Here is a 22,922-nt window from a genome sequence, read left to right on the forward strand (position 1 = left end):
GTTTTACAACAGGCCACCGTTGACATTCTGAAAAGCAAGCAATTATTTGCTGTCCACATTCTACCATTAGTAGCATGTACGTTCAGTATTTGGAACTAGATGATAAGCATAAATTAGTCTTAAGATGAGAAATTGCTGTGGATGGATTATTTATAAAAACTTGTCATTCTTCATAATGACTTTCTATTTGGAGAAGAAATATGGCAGAGGCCAAAAAATAGAAACATCTATAAATATACTACTATGTCTAAGTTGGTTAACGCACAAGGTTTTCATTTCTGAAATTTCCACTTTTGTGTTTCTGTGAGAGGTAGTAGCACAAATTGTAAATAATTGCATCAACTCTGTCTCCACTTTCAAAGAACTGTACACAGCTCTTAGGAATAATATTTCTTTTAGGAAATCCATATGATGAAACCAAGGAGAAGTGGAACTGTGTGAGTTGCTTGATTTCACCATGCCAAATTTCTAAATTCTCATCTCTGCCCTTAAGGAGATTCAGTTTTGGCTATTGCTATTTTAATAGAAAGAAGAAAGGAAGATTAGGATTTATAGTCTGCTTGACATCGATGTCATCAGAGGCTGTTAACAAAAGACTAAGGACAGGGTCAGCAGACCTCCAAACACTGCAGGGCTGGTAAACTAATGCAGGCATGCATGTTGCTGCTGTTGTTCCCAGCCTCCGCCCCGACCCCTCCCTTGGCAGACCGATTTGCACTGCAAGGGGAATCAACACTCATTAATGGCTGACACACAAAGTTGTAGTTCATACATGTGCAGCCATCAGTTGTTTACTGTCAACCAGTCTATGCTATCATGTAGAACAAAGATTTCAATGCTTTTAGTGGTACTGTTTCGATGGTGCAGTGACTCGTCGAGTTTGAAAGCATAGAAGAAATGGGAGGTTACGGACTGATCCCATAAATAGCACCAGATATTTATGAGAATTCTTTACTTCACATAAAAAAGTAAAAACTATCCCAAAAAATTTTATTCGTATTCTAGAATGAATCCTAACAATGGAAACTCCAGGCAGGAATATAAACAATGTAGGAAATTACTAAAATGTAGACTTTCACGGCCGGAAATATCATGTCCATTATAATTATCCGGGCTGTTATGCCGTGGTCGGTTGATGGATTCTGTGTCTACTCCCAACGTTTCGTCTCCGACTGCGGTAGACATCTTCAAGGGGGTCCGTCGCTCGATTGAAGTTCCAACACACCCACTGGCTTGCTACTGACAGACAGTACAGTCAGTAGCGAGCCAGTGGGTGTGTTGGACCTTCAATCGAGCGACGGACCCCCTTGAAGATGTCTCCCACAGTCGGAGACGAAACGTTGGGAATTGACACAGAATTCATCAACCGACCACGGCATAACAGCCCGGATAATTATAATGGACATAATGTAGGAAAAGATAGGTTGCTACTTGCCATAAAGATAGCACATTAAATTATAGACAGGCATAGTTCAGACACTTACAATAAGCTTTCAGCCACGGCCTTTCTTGGAAAAAGAGTAACGCACACCATTCGTTCAAACAAGCATGCACACCTCACACACACATGACCGCCAACTCTGGCATCTTGGGCCACAATGGGTAGAAGCAATCTGGAGGGGGTGGGGAGGGGATAGCTGTGTAGATGTGGAGGAAGAGAGGAACACTGTCTGGCAGAGTGCGCAATGACTAGAATGCCAACAGGCACAGTGTCAGGAGATTGTAGGGCAGGGAGGTGGGGAAAACAGCGAAATAGGAGAGGAGTGGGGAGGGACGTGGAGGTACAATGGCAGAGGATGGCAAACAATGTATGTCCCATCTCCTACAGTCTTTGTTTGCCACCCTCTGCCAACACATCTGCCCATCTTTTCCCTGCTCCTCTCCTCCTTCGTTCTGTTTTCCCCACCAGTCTGCTGCACAACTTACTGTCACTGTGCCTGTTGGCATTCTTGTCCATGCACACTCCGGCAGTCAGTGCTCCTCTCTTCCCCCACTTGTACACTGCTATCCCTTCCTCTTCCCCACCCCCTCCAGATTCCTGCCACTATCCACATGATGTTTCATTCTGGCCTGAGCTGCAAGAGTTGGCGACCATGTGTGCGTGAGGAGTGCTCACTTTGTGAATGAGTGGCATGCGTTTATATTTTTCTAATGAATTTTGTGGCCAAAAGCTTATTGGTAAGTGTCCTTTAGTTGTGCTTGTGTGCAACTTAGCATGGTATCTTTGTGGTAAGTACTGATCTATCATTCCCTACATTGTCACAACGAATTCTGATATATTTTAGTATGTGCTGCAGAACATTCTAGACCTGAGACACATCAGGAAGTAATTAGCGACTGACAAGGAACTGCGTGTAGCTCTCCAAATTAAGATGTCTTTTAAAGAACTTGAAATGAAATCAAGGCCAAGGGTATGAAATTTCACTGGACTTTTCCCTGGATCACCTAACGTGATTTTGCCAAGTTTTTCACTGTTATCTGCCGCTAGGGTGTTTCCCTTTCATTTCCACCTCTTTAATTTGAAGAATAATGAAAGAGTGGAAAAAATATGAGTCTTCAGTTCTGTATTGTTGTAGATGAAGGAAAATATGTGGACTAGTTAATTTAGATGGACTAAGTAACTTTGCATGGATCATTACAATATCTGTAAGTTTTCTTCACTGGTTGTGAAATGTGAAGGAACTTCTTAGAACAAAAGAAAACATAACCATTGACATTTCTATTAAAAGCAAATGGTAGATTTCTGATACATAATACTGCAGAAGCTGAAGCATGACTCAGCGACTTGCACCTGCCCCAATCTCACACTGAAAGTATGGAACTTTCTGAATGTCACCAGCTCAGTATGGCTGTTGCTGTGCCGATGTGGCCTGCCACTGGTGTAGACCACAATGCAAAACAGGAAGTTTGGTATCACAGCCTGGCCTGGCACTTCTTGGCCCAGCGTGCAGTGTGAACACACTTTAAAACTTTACTGTAAAGCAACAGAAAATGCAACAAACCTAACTTCTTATCTGTATGTATTCTTGCTTGTTGAGCTGTATTGTAGAATACGCAAAATAAGGGAAAGGCAATCACTCACCAATAGCAGAGTGATGTGTCGAACATAGTAACACAACAGAAAACAGCATTCACACTAGCTGTTTTTCTAGTAATAGTACACACAGTCTCTCTCACAACCACACAAAAAACCCAAATGCATGCACTTGTGGCTACGACAATTTCAGGTTTGCTATGGCAACGGGGAGTGAACATTTGGATGTATGTGTGGTTGTGTGTGTGGCTTGACTGAGCATACTATTGCTAGAAAAACAGCTAGCATGAATGCTATTTTGTGTCATGTTACCATGCTGCACACATCAATCCACTTTAGGCGAGTGTTTGCCTTTCCCCTGCGTTACGTACTGCTCAGTCCAGGAATTTCCATTATTATTTATTGTAGAAATGAAAGGGATGGCAACTTGGAATTCTTTATCAGTCTGCATAATTGCTGTTTCATTGCTGATAAATTACTTTGAGTTGTGGTTTGTATTTGTGGCCTTGATATAGTATTTCGATTCGGATGTGGTATTCTGATCCTGCAATATTACATAAGAGCTTCTGTTAAATAGTTTCCTGTTAATTTAATTGTTCATGTTTTGATTTATGTGACACAAAATAATTTTTTATTTCACTCTGTAGAGTATTTCGATAATACTGTTACTGGAATCTGTCTCGTAATAACTATCATTGTTGGACATAGATATTTACTTTTAATTGATAGGTCCTGTTTTCTTTTGTTTCCTTTTGATATTATGTAAATTATTCCAAAATATGATTACCACATTTCTGTTTTCTAGGAAACGGAGCAGATCAAGAGAGAGGCACAGAGACCGTGACAGAGAAAAGGAGAAGAAAGAGCGTGACAAGAACAGGGAAAGGGAAGAGAAGGAGAGGGAGAAAGAGAAGGAAAGAGAAAAAGAACGTGAAAAGGAACGAGAACGTGAAAGGGAAAGAGAGAAGGAAAAAGAGAAGGAGAAGGAGAGGGAGCGAGAGAGAGAACGTGAAAAGGAGAGGGAAAGAGAAAAAGAAAGAGAACGAGAAAAAGAAAAGGAACGTGAGAAGGAGCGAGAAAGGGAAAAAAGGCGGAATGAAAACAACCACCATTCATCTTCTGGGTATGTTGTAAATCTTTCTTCAAGATTATGATAATTTTAGTGCGTAACTCTTCACACAGTACTGCAAAACAGCTCAAATGGTACCAGAAATAATAATGTTCCACAATATGTATGTGAATGTATTGTTGAGAAAAAGGATGACAAGCATTTGACGGTATGTGCATATGAAACTTCCTGGGAGCTTCAAACTCACTCTCTCTGTAGTAATTGCCGTGTTGGCATCACAGTCGTAGAAACTTGCATATACCTTCTGTTTTGATAATGTAAAGAACCAAATCTCTTACAGCCATTTATACATTAGCAACAAGTATATTAATAACTGTTCATACTATCATATTGTATTTTCCATGATTAATGAGGCAGTGAAAATAATCAATAAGGCAATGAAAAGAAATAGCTTTGATGTGATAAACTTATGAATTGATTACTGAGGTGCAGTAAATCGTGGAGGCTATAGAATGTATAAATTGTTAGTCGAATGGATAAATATTAGTAATTGTGCACTGAATTGGTATTTACAAAGTGAGATAATAAATTTAAATGCTAATATGTCATAAAAGCTGCTGGTATTCATTATAAAAATAGTCCTTAAAGTTGGATTCCATTGGGAACCGTGTGCTCAGCGAGTGCAATATTGGTATTGTAAACAAGAAAACTGCCAGCAGTGTTAATTTGCACCGGATTTTGTGTCAACATATTTTTAATTTTCTCGCGATTTACGCATTACAAAAAAAATGTTTGTAGAGAGTATATGATGCTGGCATAATGTTGGCCATCCAGTAGTGTTTATAAATATTAAGTGGTTAAGTTCCTTGACATCAGAGCACTCTATTCAGTGGATTTGAACGGGTAAACGAGTGCGAGTTGTAACAATTTGTGCTGTATCTCTCACTGCTTGCTTCGGTGTACATGGCATGGTGGCTGATGGGAGTAACTAGGTTTGATCAGATAAAGATATCATGACCAATCACAACAATTTTCAAACTGTCTCTGCTTTGCAAATGCAGTTTTGTGATTGTTGTGATCATCGTGACACCTTTGTTGAACCATATTTAGCATGTTTCGGCGTATGGCCACATGGAGCGTCAGTTGACACAGTCATTCACTGTGTTGCTCAAATGATTTTAGTGTAAACACAGCGCCGGTTACGTATTGTATTCATGCTGAGCAAAATTTATTTGGAGAATTTATTCTTGTTGGCAAGTGCAGTATTTACGTATGTATTTTTTGTAATGTGAAGGAAAAAAAAACAATGTGGGTGATAGTTTGTGTGTGTGTGTGTGTGTGTGTGTGTGTGTGTGTGTGTGTTGGGGGGAGGGGGGGTTGTCTACATAATTGAACATAATTGATAAGGCACAGTACCTGATAACCTCAAAAAGATGAGTACAGTGCAAGAGATGCAGAATAAAATATATTCAAACACCATACAAAATACTTATTTACATATTTACATTTGACAGCGATAAAAAAATTCTCGAAACGTGTTGTGCTAAGCATGAAAAAATACGTAACTAGTGCAGTATTTCGTTATTTAAATAATGAATGACAGCTACTGGCTTTTCAAAAACATTGATTATGACATTTGAAATTAAGTCAGATGTTTCCACTTCCCAGACAGTTAACGATTCCAGTTACATCAGTGGTTTTTATTAGATAATAAACCTTTATTACATAATAAAAAAAGTCCCTGACAAGTCTTTTGATGCCTGTTACGTACATACATCATACATACAGTGCAAGGGGGTATCCTATACGTAACTTACACAGCTTAAAGCATTTTTCCCCACATTTACACTTTTTTTTTTTAAAGTCCCTTGAGAAGTTTAAAAGGGGGTTTCACTGTATTTAAAATCATTTATTACAGAAAATCAGTTAGACAGTGAAGCCATCTTCAGTTCTAAAAAAGTATGTCATAAAATCAGACATGAAGAATATACATGCAAGCCACATCTACACTCATGGTTATAAATTACGTATAATTGCAGAATGTGGTGCCACACAACATGGCACTACACAAAACTGGTGCTAATAGCATAGAGACATAGGGAACACACACGACAGATCTGTAAGTCCACGGTATTGGTTTTAAGTTGAGGAAACCATCCTGAAACACATGCTACAAAATGCCAATGTGGGATATGATCACCATGTACACGTGCACAGGCTGCACAATGGGTTGGCATATTCTGGATCAGGTGGTTGTGCAGCTGCTGGGGTATAACCTCCCATTCTTGCACCAGTGTCTGTCAGAGCTCCTGAAGTGTCGTAGGGGTTTGAAGACTTGCAGCGATACATCAACTGAGAGCATCCCAGGCGTGCTCGATGTGGTTCATGTCTGGAGAACAGGCAGGCCACTCCATTCGCTTGATATCTTCTTTCAAGGTACTCCTTCACAATGGCAGCTCAGTGGGGCCTTGCATGATCATCCATCAGGAGGAAGGTGGGACCCACTGCACCCCTGAAAAGGCAGACATACTGGTGCAAAATGGCGTCCCGATACACCTCACCTGTCACAGTTCCTCTGTCAAAGAGATGCAGGGGTGTACGTGTACCAATCATAATCCCACCCCACAACATCAAACCATGACCTCCATACAGCTCCCTTTCAAGGACATTAAGGGGTTGGTATCTGGTTCCTGGTTCACGCCAGATGAAAACCTGGCGAGAGTCATTGTTCAGACTATACCTGGACTTGTCTGTTAACATAACCTGGAACCACTGTTCCAATGACCATGTACTCTGTTCTTGACAGCTGGCTTTACGGGCTCTCCTGTGACCAGCCGAATAAACCATGTCTGTTCAGTCGTCTGTAGACTGTGTGTCTGGAGACAACTGTTCCAGTGGCTGCGGTAAGGTCCCGAGCAAGGCTACCTGCAGTACTCTGTGGCCGTCTGCGGGCACTGATGGTGAGATATCGGTCTTCTTGTGGTGTTGTACACGTGGACGTCCCGTACTGTAGCACCTGGACACGTTTCGTGTCTGCTGGAATTGTTGCCATAATCTTGAGATCACACTTTGTGGCACACGGAGTGCCCGTGCCATGGCCTGCTGTGTTTGACCAGCCTCCAGTCACCCTAGTATTCTACCCCTCGTCAATATGTGTTCTTTGAGCCATTTTCAACACACAGTCACCATTAGCATGTCTTAAAACATCTGCACACTTACTTGCTGCACCGTACTCTTGACATGCACCAACACACCTCTTTGTATGTGGACTGCTGCCAGCGCCACCGTGCGACGACTCCAGATCAAATGCACCACATGGTCTACCCCGAGGTGATTTAAACCCGAAAACCGCCCACCAGAGCATTGTTTCACCATGTATCAGCACTATCCTTAATTTATTAGCTTGACTGTAGTAGATTACACTTACAATGTATAGTATGTACTGAATATTAAAGTTTTTTATATCATTGTAATAAAAGCACATATTACAACTTCAACATGGTGTTAACAAATAGCAGCCGCTCATCCTAATGTGTTCCTTCTTCTTATCTAACCTTTGGAGCTTCTCTTGTCATAGATGGTTGACCCACGATAGACTTTTCAGGTGAACCTGTGTTCCTTGATCAATTATCGTGAGTTTTGACTTGCTAAGGTTGAGATCGACTCCTTATGATAGATTAACATTTTTTACTTTTGTTAGTAACTCAGCAAGTTCGTCTTCATTGCTCGCTAAAGCTCAGTGTCCTCAGCAAGTCGGAGTTTATTAGTAGTTCTACCACCATTTGAGATACCTGTTGTCCAGCCATAAAGAGTGTTCATAACAACATTTTCTGAACAGGTGTTGTACAGTTGGGGGTATATAACACAGCACGCAGCACTGTCCGACACCTTTTGATACACTGAATAAATCAGATGTGCCAGCACTTGTCTTCACAGCAGTGAGGTGATTATTGTATAGGCCGCTAGTAAGTGCTGTCAAGTGTTGTGAGACTCCAAACTCTGCAAGTACCTGCTACAGCTTTTCCCAGACAACACAGTCAAACACTTTCCTTTAGTTAGGGAAGCAGATGAAAATAGGAACAGAGAACTCTCGTGATTTCTCAGCTATTTGTCATGCATGGAAGATCTGTTAATGACTTCCTTTTCCTTCAACAAAAGCTGTTTTTTTTTTCTGTGTATTTGCAAGGCTGAATGTATGGCTTCAGATGCTGGTTTAAGGTGTAGAGCAAAATTTTGCTTATACGGGATGTAAGAGCAATAGTTCAGAAGTTGGAGTTGTTCCTGATGGACTTTTTATTGTGTGGGGATAAAGAGAGACATATGCCAGTTTTCTGACCAATACCCAGTTTCCCATATTCCTGTAATCAATGAATGCAGCACATCATCTCCCTCCTGTCCCCTGTCTTCGATCTCAGCAGATATACTGTCTAGACCATGGGATTTATAGTTCTTCAGACTTCGAATTTGCTTTCACTGTTTCACTGAATAATATTGTAGATTTTGAAGCTAGTTGTTAAATTGCTTTCACATCACTCTTTCCATCTCGGAATGATGTCTTCCTTGTCTCTGATAGACTTGCTTTCTTATCATCTAACTCTCACGCCCTAGAATTAAATTCACTGGTGATGCTGTAGAGTTACTTGAAGAGATCATGTGCTTGATTGTGATACAATGTTGTTCTATTGTATCACAGTTGCTGTGAATTAAGTGTGAACCATCCTTCCAATAATTCTGTTTTATTTCTCTGTGTGGGTTCTTATATCTGTCTTGATCCTGCATGGTGCGGATACCAGTTTTCTTCAGACTGCTTCTCTGTCAAGTTAATTGTAGTGTGAGCTGTAATATCCTGGGACCTTTTGCACTTTGTGGCCATTCTTCTTGGTGGATTTGAGCTTAACCCACATTTTCATGGCAGCAGAATGTGATCACTACTGCAGTCAGCAACAGGGAAGATCTTAAATACCCAAGACTGAAATGAAGTTTCGCACTAGGATGAAGTAAGCTGCATCATGTGACATCTCTACAAATTTATTCCCCATATCTACATATTTGTATCTGTCTGCCCCTAGAGGGCTCAGAATTGTATGTGTAATATGGCAGAGTGTAACATAACTATATTGGTGTGTGAGAAACAATGTGCTGTAATCAAGTTTTGAATTTGAAAAGTTTGTCCACACTTGGAGTGCCCTCTCTTTCAGCATTACAATGCCAGACCATACACGAGTGCACCAACATATGCAACATTGCAGTGTTTTGAGTTCACTGTTGTTGATCATTCTCCATACAGTCCCAATTTGGACCCATCCGATTTTCATGTTTCCAAAACTTATAAGAACTTCTTTGAGGACTTCACTTTGCTAGTGGTGAAATGGTGCAAGCAGAGGTGAGATTGTTGCTCTGTCATCAAAGTCAAACATTCAACAGCAACAGTATCAACAACTGTATTTTTATACTAAGATAGTATCTGTTCTTTCGGACATGTCAGATACCAGATACCATCTTAGTATGTATATAGTTAAGGCTCACCGGCCACTTGACCATCTTCTTCTCCTGTGCGAATGCACAAACAGTGCCCGAACTGTTGCGGGAATCGGCAACGCGCACGAGTAATGAGTATAATGGGTGGGAGCACTACGAATGTAGTGCGGGACAATACGTTGAGAATGTGGGTTTCGCAGGAGGCGTGCCAGAGATAAATCCCTGCAGTCACGCTAGTCTGTGTGTCCTCGGTGGCTCAGATGGATAGAGCGTCTGCCATGTATGCTGGAGATCCCGGGTTCGAGTCCCGGTCGGGGCACACATTTTCATCTGTCCCCGTTGACGTATGTCAATGCCTGTAAGCAGCTAAGGGTGTTCATTTCATTGTAACAGCATTTTTGTTGTAGTATACAACAAAACAAGCAGATAGAATCAGTTTTGATGGCTTGCTTGGGAGAGATGTGTTAGTCACCGAGGTTACTATGTTGAGAAATAAATAATGTAGGCATGATGAATAAAGATATAGAATGTTAACAGGGTTTATTTTATTTAAGGTACTTCAAGAGTTTTCTCATAAATTCTGAGGCATTATATTTTTATATTTCTGCGTACCCTCATACCTGCCTTATTTATTTCTCTTGCCTAGACTGTTAGGTCCAACCACAGATTGTAAGTGCATGTGTAGGGTAGTATCTCCAGTTTTAGTATTATTGCCTGTTGTTAGTTAGGGATCTTACTAAGGACTTCTTACTGTTGTTCATAGAACTCTTCTATCTCCTCATCCAATGCTGCAGCAGTAGGGGCAGTGGTCTAAATGATGTGGACTTTACATGAAGAAGCATTCAATCTGATAGATGTGATCCTGTCATTAATGGTTTCATAATTGAAAACTAGGGAAGAGAAATCTTTTTCATTTTGCAGTGAATGTGAATATAGATGAGATTTCTGCTAAAAATGCAAAAACCCAAAATTTCCTATTACTTGCTATTTCATAGCAAATTGTATCCAGATTAACTTTTTTGTTGGAGATAGTTTGAAATAGTTTTATTTACCACTTATAAATATTGAAAATGTAACCAGTTTTCGGTTATTGGAATTGCACATCATCTGACAAAACCCAGTTGGAGAGTAATGTGCATAAGGACATGTTTGAAATATAAAAAGTTCACGAATGCAACAATGTATCAGTGTGCTTGAAGCTTTGCTACCATGCCTATTGTGGGTATTTGAATGGTCTGCTTAAGATACACATCACATAATGCAACCTATTACTCAGATGTGGGAACTAGCATTTGCAACAAAGAAACGCATACATTTGTTAATTTGCTCAAATTCAAAAGTTGGTATAATTTGGAAGTTTTTAACTTACGCAGTTAAGTCAAGGCTGTTATGAACTGAACTGTGGTTGTGTCGACTACTGCTATAGCTCAGGCCACAACTGCCTTGTTAACAATACTCCCCAACCTCAAGAAACAGTTGTTCATTAGCTGTTCTTGAATGCTGTGTGTTGTGCATTGCTCATTCTTTTCTTATTTTGAAAGAAGTGAAATAGCTAATTGTCATCCATCAAGGATTTAGATTACAACCCTCGCATTACCAGACAGCATTGACACTTGTGACAGTGTATCAGTTCTGCTTTCACAGAACATGAGTGTTGGCTGCTGCCCTGCAAGATGAGGGTGAACTTGTTTCCCCACACCGCTCCTCTTCTATCTGATGGTCAAAATTCTACTGTGTTTATGCTCATGGCCATCTAGCAGTTTATATTGTCCGCCCTTTGCACTTAAGCGATTGGAAAAAAAGTCACACACATTTCAACCATGACGAAATTCTTCCCCTGACTTTCCTATAGAGTTGCTTGCAGGTCTACTTCTACAGTAAGTGCCTTGTTGATTCGACCTGTAGTGCTGTCAAGTATGGGTCGCATGGCTATGGATGTCTACAAAAGGTCGAAATTAATGTTCTGTACATTTTATAATCACTGAATTGAGCAGGATTTTGGAAAAAAAACTTGGAAATTTTTACAAAAGCAAACATTCCAGTCAGATAGTTCCTCAATTGATACTTTGTCAAGTCAGTTTCAAATCCTGAAGACTTTGTCTTTACTCGTCTAGCATGAGAACATTTTAAATGTGTGCTTCTATTTGTTTACCAGAATAGGGGAATTACATTTAGATTTTGCCAAAAGTAGATGATATATTTTCTGGTCCTTACCAATTACACTTTTATTCGTATTTCTGGAAACAACTTTTGCAACACGATTTCTGCTTTGGTCACTACTCCCTATTGGTAAGTAAATTGTTATAATCTATTTCTGACATTTTATCTGATTAGTCCACTTTTTAGCTTTGTGTTTATTCTCATTCTGCCACTTAGTCCGTAATTTCTTCAGAGATATGGCAACCACATAGCCTCTTTTTTTAAAAACTAACATGTTGTTATTCACAGTAAATCTACTAATTCATGCTTTATTCTGTTGTGCTTATACACGTGCCTGATGCTAATTTGGTTGATCTCCCATTTTTTACTGCACTTACAACAATGTTATATCCTATTTGATCTTACTTAACTAGTCATTCAACTTCACTAACCTATCTTCAGACCCTAATTTCTGCAGTTTACTGTATTTTCCACAGGCCTTTCTCCACAACTGTAGCATATTTTATTAAAATCATTTTGATAAACACCTTGACACCTGCTAAGACACATTCACACCTACTAAGTTAATTTTTCTTATTGTGCTACCAGTTTGTCTGTAAGATAGTAAGACGAAAAAGTCATTTAAATTTTTAATATTATATTTTGTGGCCTGATGATCATCTTTAAGAGAAAAACTGGTCCCACAGTGGATTCACAACTGTCAATGTATTTTCTTGCAGGTGTGTGCCCCAGAATAAAACATAATGGAAACTCTCCATAAAGAAGGCACATTAAGCTGCAGACAGGCACAGTTAAGACACTTAGAGCTTTTGGCCACAGCTTCATCAGCTAAAGAGAAACACACACCATTTGTACACACAAGGAAGCGCACCTCATGCACACATGACCACCACCTCTAGTATCTCGGTATGAGAGGGAGGTGGTGGTCGTGTGTGCATCTCGATCAGAGATGCTGTAGTTGGTGGTTATGTGTGCTTGCTTACGTGTATGAATGGTGTGTGTTTCTATTTTGCTGATGAAGGCTGTGGCTGAAAGCTTTATGTAAGTGTCTTTTAATTGTGTCTGTCTGCAGCTTAATGTGTGTCCTTTACAGTTAGTAGCGATCTATCTTTTCCTACATTGTTCACATTCCTACCTGTAGTTTCCATTGTTCGACATAATGTAAACTATTGGGTTCCTAAGGTCCATGTTATTGCCACTTTAGGCTAACTTTATGTAGGAGGTTGTTGGCACAGAAGTTCCTGTGTGTGCATCGTGGTCTGAATTAATTGCCTTAGTTCCTTCTGTCCATTATTTTCAATATTGTCACTCAGATATGAACATGCAGGAATAGAGTGTCCAGCAACTCTTTCTTTATTGCTAAGCAACTAATTGGATTCATGGCATTTCCTGTTGCAGGTTGCCTGTCTAATAGTTTCCACAGCCAGAAAAACTTTGATTTTTCAGTATTTCATATAATTATCGAGTGAATTTAAAAGTTTAAAATCGCCATGGTTAACTAAGAGGTATTACCTTATGTTAAAGATTTAACACATGAAATCAAATATTTAAATCATAAACTGTATATGTCTAGAGGCAGTGTTATTCAGTGGTGCACAAATTACTTGGACTGCATTTATCCAGTGACTTCCAGCAAACTTCACACGCAATTTCAGATCTTCTGTAAACTTTTTCTCCCTTACATGCTTAATGCCAATTAATACACCTATTCAGTTGTCCAGCAATCAGAAATTTAAAGCTCTTTTATGCCTGGAAGTAACATTCTTTAAAGAATCTGGAGTTTACTGGCAGTACACAAATCTGGCAGGCCAGAAGAGTTTGGGAGGACACATGAACAGCACTTACAGACATAACCCTACACTCAGTACCGTCATGTAAAAGTCTGTCTGTCTGTGTGTTAGCCGTAATGCCAGAGGGTAGCAACCTGTTTCACTGCACTATGTGAATGCATGAGTGATTCATATTTGTTCTCCACAGATCTATCCATCCATAGTGTTGTTTTATTAGTATAACATATGCATGATATATACTTACTTTTGATATCTGTTTGTGTGTGGGGGGAGGGGGGAGGGCGGCGTCTGTTGTTTACAAATCCGCTTTTGCATTGCTCTACTTTGTTACCCTCCTTACCTTGTTCATACTTCCCTGTCCCCTCACTACATACATAACTCTAGCAAACAGCTCTATGATAACAAATGTCACCACAGTAATAAGTATGTGTGTGGCTGTTTCTGTGTGAATGTGCATAGTTTTTTCATAAGAGCCAGGGCTTGAAAGCTGGTTAATACTGGGTTCTGTTAGATACGTGTGTGTGCCATACAGTAGTCTGCTAAAGGTGAGTGGTCACCTACTCTAGATTTTTTTTATAGATAATCAACAGTGATTTAAAGAGCTACCTCAAACCATTAAAGCTTGTAAATGTTGTGTGTGTAACATGGTCCAGTAAAATAAATTTACCTCTATTTTCAGATCAGAATCACCACCACTATCAAAGATTTCAAATTCCCACAGTGGAAATGGTCATACTAAAAGGGAACCTTCATCCTCTCCAGAACCACCTCCACCAGGAGAGGAACCAAACATTGAGCTTCCAAAAATGTAAGTAAACTAGATGATATACCTTGCCACCTAGATTAGTCATTATTCTCAATTCCTCTGGAGGAAAACAAAACAAATAAACATCCTTTCTGCAAGGTAACTGCAAGGAGATAACTTAAAGCTTCATTCCACAAATGATTTTTGTATACATGACATTTTAAAATTAGTTTTGGGGTGTCTTTGCATGTCTAGTGATCCTTAGGTTTAGCCATGCTGTAATATTTGGCACAGTGATTTTCTCTACTGTTCACCAACTGTTCTGGGCAAGGACAGATCACGCTCAATTTCATCATCTTACACACACAGAAAGACTGTGACTTGCCAAATGTTACAGGACATTACGATATGGTTAGTATGATACATAATAAAATACTTCAAAACCACTTGAACAATGACATGCATGCTGTATCAGTTGTAGAGTAAAATAGATTTTGTTGCTAATGTCATATTATTATTATTATTATTATTATTTCGTTTGGTCCCTTCAACTAATAGTTCACTCAGTCATTTTTGTTCCTATTTGTTGAACTACGTCTTCGTACTGCGAGTGTTGGGTTGTCACCATTCTAATTACCAGGCATTTTTTAATTTGTATCGTTTATGTTAGTGATTTCGACATCAACTTAAAAGAATTGATGTTCCAACAGTATGTTGTCCAATAGTTCAACAGTGACTTCCTTGAGATCATTGTGTGTGTCGGCTAGTGATTATACTTCGGTTAGTGATAAAATGTTGGCTCAGCCAACTATTTACAGTGTAAAAAACACTAGAATTTATGCTTCTTGAAAGTCAAGCCTTCACCCTCAGAATAACCGTACAAGAATCTATAAACAGTCATTAAGTGTAATCAAGAGCAATAAAAATAATAATTATAAAATTGATGTGGCTATTTCACATGCAGCCGTGTCCTCTTACGATGTACGTGCACATAACCCTAAACGGATACAATAAATTAAAATAAAGTTTCGTGTGTTGTCCTGGATACTGGCAGCTTCATAGTAACAGCTATTGTAGTTTGATCCAGGAATGGCCGTGATAAATGAAGCTCAAGACACAGGAGAGGTTTGCATTGTTGCCGGTTCCCCACCATGGCTTGCGGCAAGTGCATATACATACTCTGAGCTTGAAGAAAGTATGCAAATTATCTCTCGCTTGCTTATCCAGAATTTGTCACTTACCACCACCATCAGCCATGACGCCTCGCAACAAGATACTTCTATGGTGTAAAAATTGGCAATAGACCTTAAACAATGAAAAGTGTGAGGTCATCCCCACGAGTGCGAAAAGGTATCCATTAAACTTCGGTTACAAGATGAATCAGTCAAATTTGAAAGCCGTAAATTCAACTAAATATCTAGGAATCACAATAACAAGCCACTTAAATTGGAAAGAACATGTAGAAAGGTAGGGAAGGCAAACCGAAGACTGAGTTTTATTGGCAGAATACTTGAAAAATGTAACAGATCTACTGAAGAGGCTGCCTAAACTATGCTTGTTCATCATCTTTTGGAGTACTGCTGCACCGTCTGGGATCCTTACCAGATAGGGTGAACGGATTACATTGAGAAAGTTCAAAGAACAACAGCACATTCTGTATTATCCCACTAACATGAGACAAGATTTGGGGAGGACATCATTAAAACAAATGTGTTTTGCGTTGGGGTGGAATGTTCTACCGAAATTTCAGTCACTAACTTTCTCTTCTGAATGTGAAAATGTTTTGTTGACGCTGCCCTATGTAGAGAAATGATCATCATAATAAAATAAGGGAAACTGGAGCTCACACCGAAAGATATAGGCGTTTGTTTTTTCCATGCACTGTTTGAGATTGAAATAATAGTGAATTCTTGTGAAGGTGGTTCTATGAACCCTCCGCCAGGCACTTAAGTGTGATTTGCAGAGTATCACTGTAGATGTAGATGAAGTGGTATAAAAATTTACTAGGTAACTCTCTACAGTCATTTTTAATGCTTGTATTGGCTATGACATTCACAGCAGAACACTGATGGAATACTTCTTAACACTCGTAGGTTGCCACAGAGTGCATGACATAGATGAGCAGAAGCAGCCTAAGCTCATCTGCCTTCGTTCGTGACTCCAACTATAGTGTACATGGCCTGTGTATTGTCCTGGAAACTACATCATGCAGACAAATGTAGACCTAATTTGAGTGAGCACTTCATGAATGTAACATGAAATCCAAAGAGAATACCAAAGAAATAGAGATGCTGGGTAGCCCAGAAATTCAAATCTCGGCATGAACAGAGGGCTGTAAAACCACCAAATAATAAACATATATTAAAAATGATCTGAAAATGTTCCAAAAAAGTTATTTGTATCACCTGTAAACTGTTCATTTAATGTATTATGGTTTCCCACACTATGTATATTGCCAGCAAATACAATTCCTTGCCTTTATCCTGTATATGCAAAATTGCGAGATCCTCAGTAATTCCCAACATGGGATGGCCACTTTTGAGAATGTGTGTGTGTGTGTGTGTGTGTGTGTGTGTGTGTGTGTGTGTGTGTGTGGGTGGGTGGGTGGGTGGCTGCAACTGACTCTCCCGGTGCTGCAACCTGGTGCAGATCCGCTGGTGGTTGATAGCTATCACCCTATCAGTCTTACCAATGTTATGTGCAAACTCCTAGAATATATGGTGAGTCAGCGGCTCATGTGGATCCTCGAAGCTCGAGGCGTCCTGGCCCAGCAACGGGGCCTTCCGTCAGGGCCGCTCAGCGATCGACAATTTAGTCTCGCTAGTCGGCTATTCGTACAGCTTTTACTCGGCGACAACATCTAGTTGCTGTTTTCTTCGATCTTCGGAAGACGTACGATACCACCTGGCGCCATCATATCCTTGCTACGCTGCACGAATGGGGCTTACGGGGTCCACTTCTGATTTTTCTCTGGAATTTTCTCTCCAATTGCTCTTTTCGGGTTAGAGTAGGCACTTATTTTAGCTCAGCTCAAATTCAGGAGAACGGTGTCTCGCAGGGTTCGGTTCTCAGTGTTCCCCTCGTTTTGGTGGCGATTAATGGTCTTGCAGCTGAGATGGGCTCATTGGTCTGTTCCTCTCTATATGCCGATGACTTTTGTTCCCCAAGCATCAGTGACTCTGAACGGTGGCTGCAGGAAGCTATCCGTAAGACACATTTTTGGGCATCCAACCATGGTTTTCAGTTCTCAGCCTCTAAGACCCGAGTGATGCATTTCTGTCATCTTCGAACGGTCCACCTCCATCCAGAGCTCTACCTTGCCAATGAACTCCTTTGTATAGAGTAGACACATTGCTTTTTTGGCATGCTGTTTGGTGCTCAGCTCACTTGGACACCTTATCTTTGCAAGCTTAAATAACGGTGCTGGCGGCATCTCAACATCCTTCGCTGCCTCAGCCACACTGTGTGGGGGGCTGCACGAACAACCCTCCTGCAGCTCTATAAGGCCTTAATCCAGTCCCGTCTCGACTACGGGAGCGTGGTGTAAGGCTCAGCAGCACCTTCAACGTTGCAGATCCTCGATCTGATTCTCCATTGTGGCGTCAGACTGGTGACAGGTGCCTTCCGCACTAGTCCGGTGACTAGCCTTCTTGTAGAAGCTGGAATCCCTCCCCTAAGATTCCACCGACAACAGTTGCTTGCGTCTTACATCGCCCACGTCCATGCCTTGCCCGACCACCCAAACCGCAGGCTCCTTTTTCCATCTTCTGCACTCCCCTCACCACGACGGCGGCCTAGGTCAGGTCTCCCAATCGCGGTCGGCGTTCGTTCCCGTCTCTCGTCACTCGAGTCCTTTCCCCTTCCTCCATCCTTCCGGCCGTCTTCTTCTACCCCTCCTTGGTCCCTCCCTCGCTTGCAGCTTTGCTTGGATTTGTCCTGCGACTCCAAGCCCTCTGTTCCACCTGCCAGTCTTCGTCAACAAATCATGGCTGTTCTTGCCTCATTTCGCAATGCAGATGTAGTCTACACCAATGGGTCTGTGGTCGATGGACGCACTGGGTTTGCTCTCATCCACGGCGACTATGTTGAGCAGCATTCGCTGCCTTGTGGGAGCAGTGTTTTCACTGCGGAGCTGGTTGCTCTTTATCGTGCATTCGCTTGCCTTTCTTCCTGCCCTGGGGAGTCATTTGTCATATGCAGTGACTCCCTGAGTGGATTGCAAGCACTCGACCAGTGTTTTTCTCGGGACCCTTTGGTGCGCGGTATTCAATATGCTGTTTTTGCTCTCGCCGAGTGTGGTCGTTCAGCGACATTTGTGTGGACCCCGGGCCACATCGGCATTCCAGGAAATGAATGTGTCGATCGGTTGGCCAAGCAGGCCACCACTTTGCCACCCCTGGAGCTTGGTCTTGTGGGAAGAGATCTCCGGTCAGCCCTACATCACCAGGTCCGCAATGTCTGGAGCCCTGAATGGTCTGTCTTGAACACGCCAAATAAGCTCCGCATGGTAAAGTCGTCCACGGTCGTATGGAACTCATCCTTGAGGAGCACGCGTAGGGACTCAGTTGTTCTCTCCCATCTCCGAATTGGACATACGTGGTTGACCCACAGCTACCTCCTTCGCCGTGAGAACCCGCCCAAGTGTCGCTGACAGTGGTCCATCTTCTGATGGACTGCCCCCTTTTAGCCCCCTTGCGGCAGTCCTTTAATTTACCAGCTGCACTTCCTTTAATTCTAGGTGACGATGCCTCTATAGCTGACTCAGTTTTAAGTTTTATCCGTGCATCTGGTTTTTATCACTCACTCTAGTGTGGGTGCTCTCGCGTGATTTCTCAGGCTACACCCACTCCAGCGACTTTAAATTGTGACATGGATACCAAAATAGTGTCTTGTATGGTAACAAGTTGTGTTGGTTCCTCTATCAACGCTTTCCAGCTGGAGGTTCTTCATTTGTAGTTGAGTGGTTGACCTTTTACCTGATCCATCAACCACTGTAGTCTGTTTTACTCTAGTCAACTATTTGCTCTGCTCCTTTTAAGTGTCCTCTATTTTGTGTTATTATGGTGTTCATTTTAGCTCTGTACCCCTTGGTGTTCTCTCCCTCTGGGTGCAGAGGTTACACTTTTACTGTATAAGCCTTTTACAAGTATGTCTGTTTGGAACAGGGGACTGATGACCTTGATGATGTTTAGCCCCCATCAAACCCCAAAACCAACCAACCAACAACTGACTCTGAAATTGCTGAACTGAAAAGCATGCCATTGTTTTTTCTACTTGAACTTAAATGACCTACATGGCTCGTGTTACAGGTATTACATTGAATTTTGTGGATATCAGCACTCATATTTGTCGATTTCATATTGCAAATTGGTTCTTAGCTTATATCGCAGTATATTGTTCTTAAATACAGCACTGACTTGAAAAGATTTGAAAATACTAGCCATTTTCTGAGAAACATTACTGAAATATGGAGTTTTGACTGGTTTAGTATTCTACATGTCGTTCTCCTTCACATTTAATTTGTTCATTGTTTTTGTGGCAACAGTTAGCTCTGGCTAGCTGTTCTATGACATGTAGCTCTGTGGTTGTGTGTTCCACATTCATCAGGATTTAAATCCTCTGTCTGTCGGACAGCAAAAGTCAGAGAGCTTGTAGCTGTTTGGATGACAAGATTCACTGTATATGAAAATATCTGCTGTTGTTGGTTTCCTAAATACTTTGGAGGTTTGCCTACCATCTTGATTCGTGCATAAATATCTTAGATCAAATATTTCTTGCAATATTTCCTATACCTTTCTAGTGATAGCATATTGATAATGTGTTGGTGTCATTCGTGTTTGGTAAGTAGTTACACTACTGTTTGATGCAAATGAATAGGTTTTCTGCAGGATAGGGTTTCCCCAAAGAGTGATGCAATGTGTGTGGCAATGTCACAACAGTTGAAAGGGCTGTATAATATTTTTTCAAGCCCAATGGGACAGGAAACCTGTCTCAATAGTAACTTCGGTCATTTCTCAGTGTTCTTCGGTGTTACATTGAAAATTAAAATATGTCGTATCAATTACACTATATTTATTGATACCACAAATGACATTTGCTTACGTTTTTGAAAAGAAAGAAGTCGTTTAAGTTTAACATATTGAAACTAATTGGTTAAAGAAAAATTAACTTTGAAACCATGCACTGTTGGAAGTATTCAAAATGAAAGCATCGTAATTAATTGGAAGCTTTATTCTGCGATGATACACGCCACCCATCAACACTTAACTCTGAAGTAAAAACAGCTGCACAGAGTCTATATTTGAAGATGGAAGACAAACTGACTTCTGTAAGATATGAGACATTTAATGATATCCACATTTCCAGCTTGCATGGAAAGTTGCTATATCATTTGATTGTTAAAGGATGTATGTTGCTTTAGAACATTCACATCACTTCAGACTTGTCATTCCAGGTGTACTTCATGAACTCTTGCCATGTCGAACATTGGAAAATGTAGGATGTAGTAATGACAGTATTATGAAAAGGACAGTGTGTTACTCTCCATATAGAGAAGCTGTTGAGTAACAGACAGGCACAACAAAAAGCTGCTAAACAAGTAAGCTTTCATCCAGAAAGCCGCCTTCTGAAGTAGGCAACACACACACACACACACACACACACACACACACACACACACAGTGACCCAGGAGGCGGCTGGGTTTGGGGATGGGAGGGGAGGGGAGGGATAGCAAGGTAGGTGTGGGAGACAGTAGATCACTGTTTGTGTGAGCATACAGGGACATGGTGGGGAGAGTGTAAGCAAGTGCAATCAGAAGGTGATACAGTTGTGGATGATACCGAGTCATGAGAGGAATGCTCCGTTGTTGCTGGATGGCGAAATTTTGGGAGGAAGTGGGTGACTGGTGAGGTAAGGCATGGGAGATCTATTTCTGTACAGGGGTGGAAGGATAATTTCAGTCTGTGGAGGCATCAGTGAGTCCCTTCGTATATTTTGAGTGAGTGCTCTGCTAATCACTATTGATGTGATAGCCCCAGGTGGCTAGGCTATATGAAACACACTTCTTGACATACAATGGGTGGATGCATTGCTGGTGGTTGTTGGGTTTGATATGGATGGAGGTACTGATGCAGCCATATTTGTCAACATTAAGGATGGTAGCTTGTTGGGTTTAGGAGGAGACAATGTTGAGGTTTTGGAGGAATGTGGATAGGATATACACACCCTTGCGCCAGATCATGAAGATGTAATAAGTTAATCTGAGCCACGTGAGGGACTTGGGATACTGAGTTGTAAGGAAGGAGGCCTCTAGATGACCCATGAGTGGGTAGGCCCAAAATGGTGCCATGCGGGTGCTCATTGCCATACCACATATTTGTTTGTAGGTGATGTCTTGGAAGGTGAAGTAATTGTAGGCGAGGATATAGTTGAAACTTCCTGGCAGATTAAAACTGTGTGCCCGACCGAGACTCGAACTCGGGACCTTTGCCTTTCGCGGGCAAGTGCTCTACCAACTGAGCTACCGAAGCACGACTCACGCCCGGTACTCACAGCTTTACTTCTGCCAGTACCTCGTCTCCTACCTTCCAAACTTTACAGAAGCTCTCCTGCGAACCTTGCAGAACTAGCACTCCTGAAAGAAAGGATATTGCGGAGACATGGCTTAGCCACAGCCTGGCTACATTCTGGAAACGTCCCCCAGGCTGTAGTAAAATACCTTTTTTACATGTGAAATTTCATCATTTTTCACTTATTACTGGCTCCATTTGTTGCTGTAGGTACACTTCTCTTCCTAAGTAAGAGAGATTCTTCGATGAACGTTTCATAGCATACAAACAGTAGTTACAGGTGTATGAAACTCTAGAATTTTCCAAATCTATTAAAAAACTGTGGAAAAATTGAGATAATTGAATTTTTTCTAAACATGAAGTTTAAAATGTAACAGTTCATTCATTTTTCATAAATTAAATAACTTCTAGAGTTTCATACACCTGTAACTATGGTTTGTATGCTGTGCAAAAGTCATCAAAGAATCTCTCTTACTTAGGAAGAAAAGTGTACCTATAGCAACAAATGCAGCCAGTAGTAAGTGAAAAAATGATGAAATTTCACATGTAAAAAAAAAAAAAGGTTTTTGAACTTCCACTGCGATGAGTGTGAGTCCTCAATCCTTCCTCGTCGTGGTGACAAAGTTTTATGAATTTATTTGTAAAAGTATAGACAGTGGAAATTAAAATGTCCTGTGGTGCCTCTCCTGCTCCAAGTCGGCCTGTTTGACGTCCTACCCCCTTAAAAATTAGAAACTATTAAAGTACTTCATTTCAAACAATGCTTGCTCTGATCATGTTTTGATATCAAAAGTGTACTACATACAAGCAACAGTTTGGAATGACACTGTTTACCTACTTCCATGTCTAAATCATGTAGAACAAGCATTATAGCTGTGCATACTCAGGGCACAATTCTTAAAATACTTCATTCTGAAGTGCAGAGTATGTACTTAAATGAAGGATAGCTATGACCTGTAGCTAAATATCTTATCAGTTACAACCTCACATCAGCCAGTATTGCCTTACAGTAGTTACTGTTTGATTTTCTTATCATTGAACAGGGTGTATACGGCCCGGGAGATCCGGGGCAGACCC

At 40.9% G+C, this 22,922-nt stretch overlaps 1 protein-coding gene across 7 annotated transcripts in view; it reads left to right on the forward strand.

Moving 5' to 3' along the window:
• The window catches only part of LOC126419233 (serine/arginine repetitive matrix protein 1-like), a 139,188-nt gene that overhangs the window by 31,621 nt on the left and 84,645 nt on the right, over window positions 1-22,922 (forward strand). For all 7 annotated transcript variants that reach the window (XM_050086373.1, XM_050086376.1, XM_050086375.1 and 4 more), the window contains 2 exons: window positions 3,840-4,157; window positions 14,211-14,339. In XM_050086373.1, the coding sequence (XP_049942330.1) occupies window positions 3,840-4,157; window positions 14,211-14,339 (447 nt within the window). The remainder of the gene's footprint in view (window positions 1-3,839; window positions 4,158-14,210; window positions 14,340-22,922) is intronic.

Source organism: Schistocerca serialis, chromosome 9 (genome assembly GCF_023864345.2).
Source record: "Schistocerca serialis cubense isolate TAMUIC-IGC-003099 chromosome 9, iqSchSeri2.2, whole genome shotgun sequence".
Lineage (NCBI taxonomy): Eukaryota > Metazoa > Arthropoda > Insecta > Orthoptera > Acrididae > Schistocerca > Schistocerca serialis.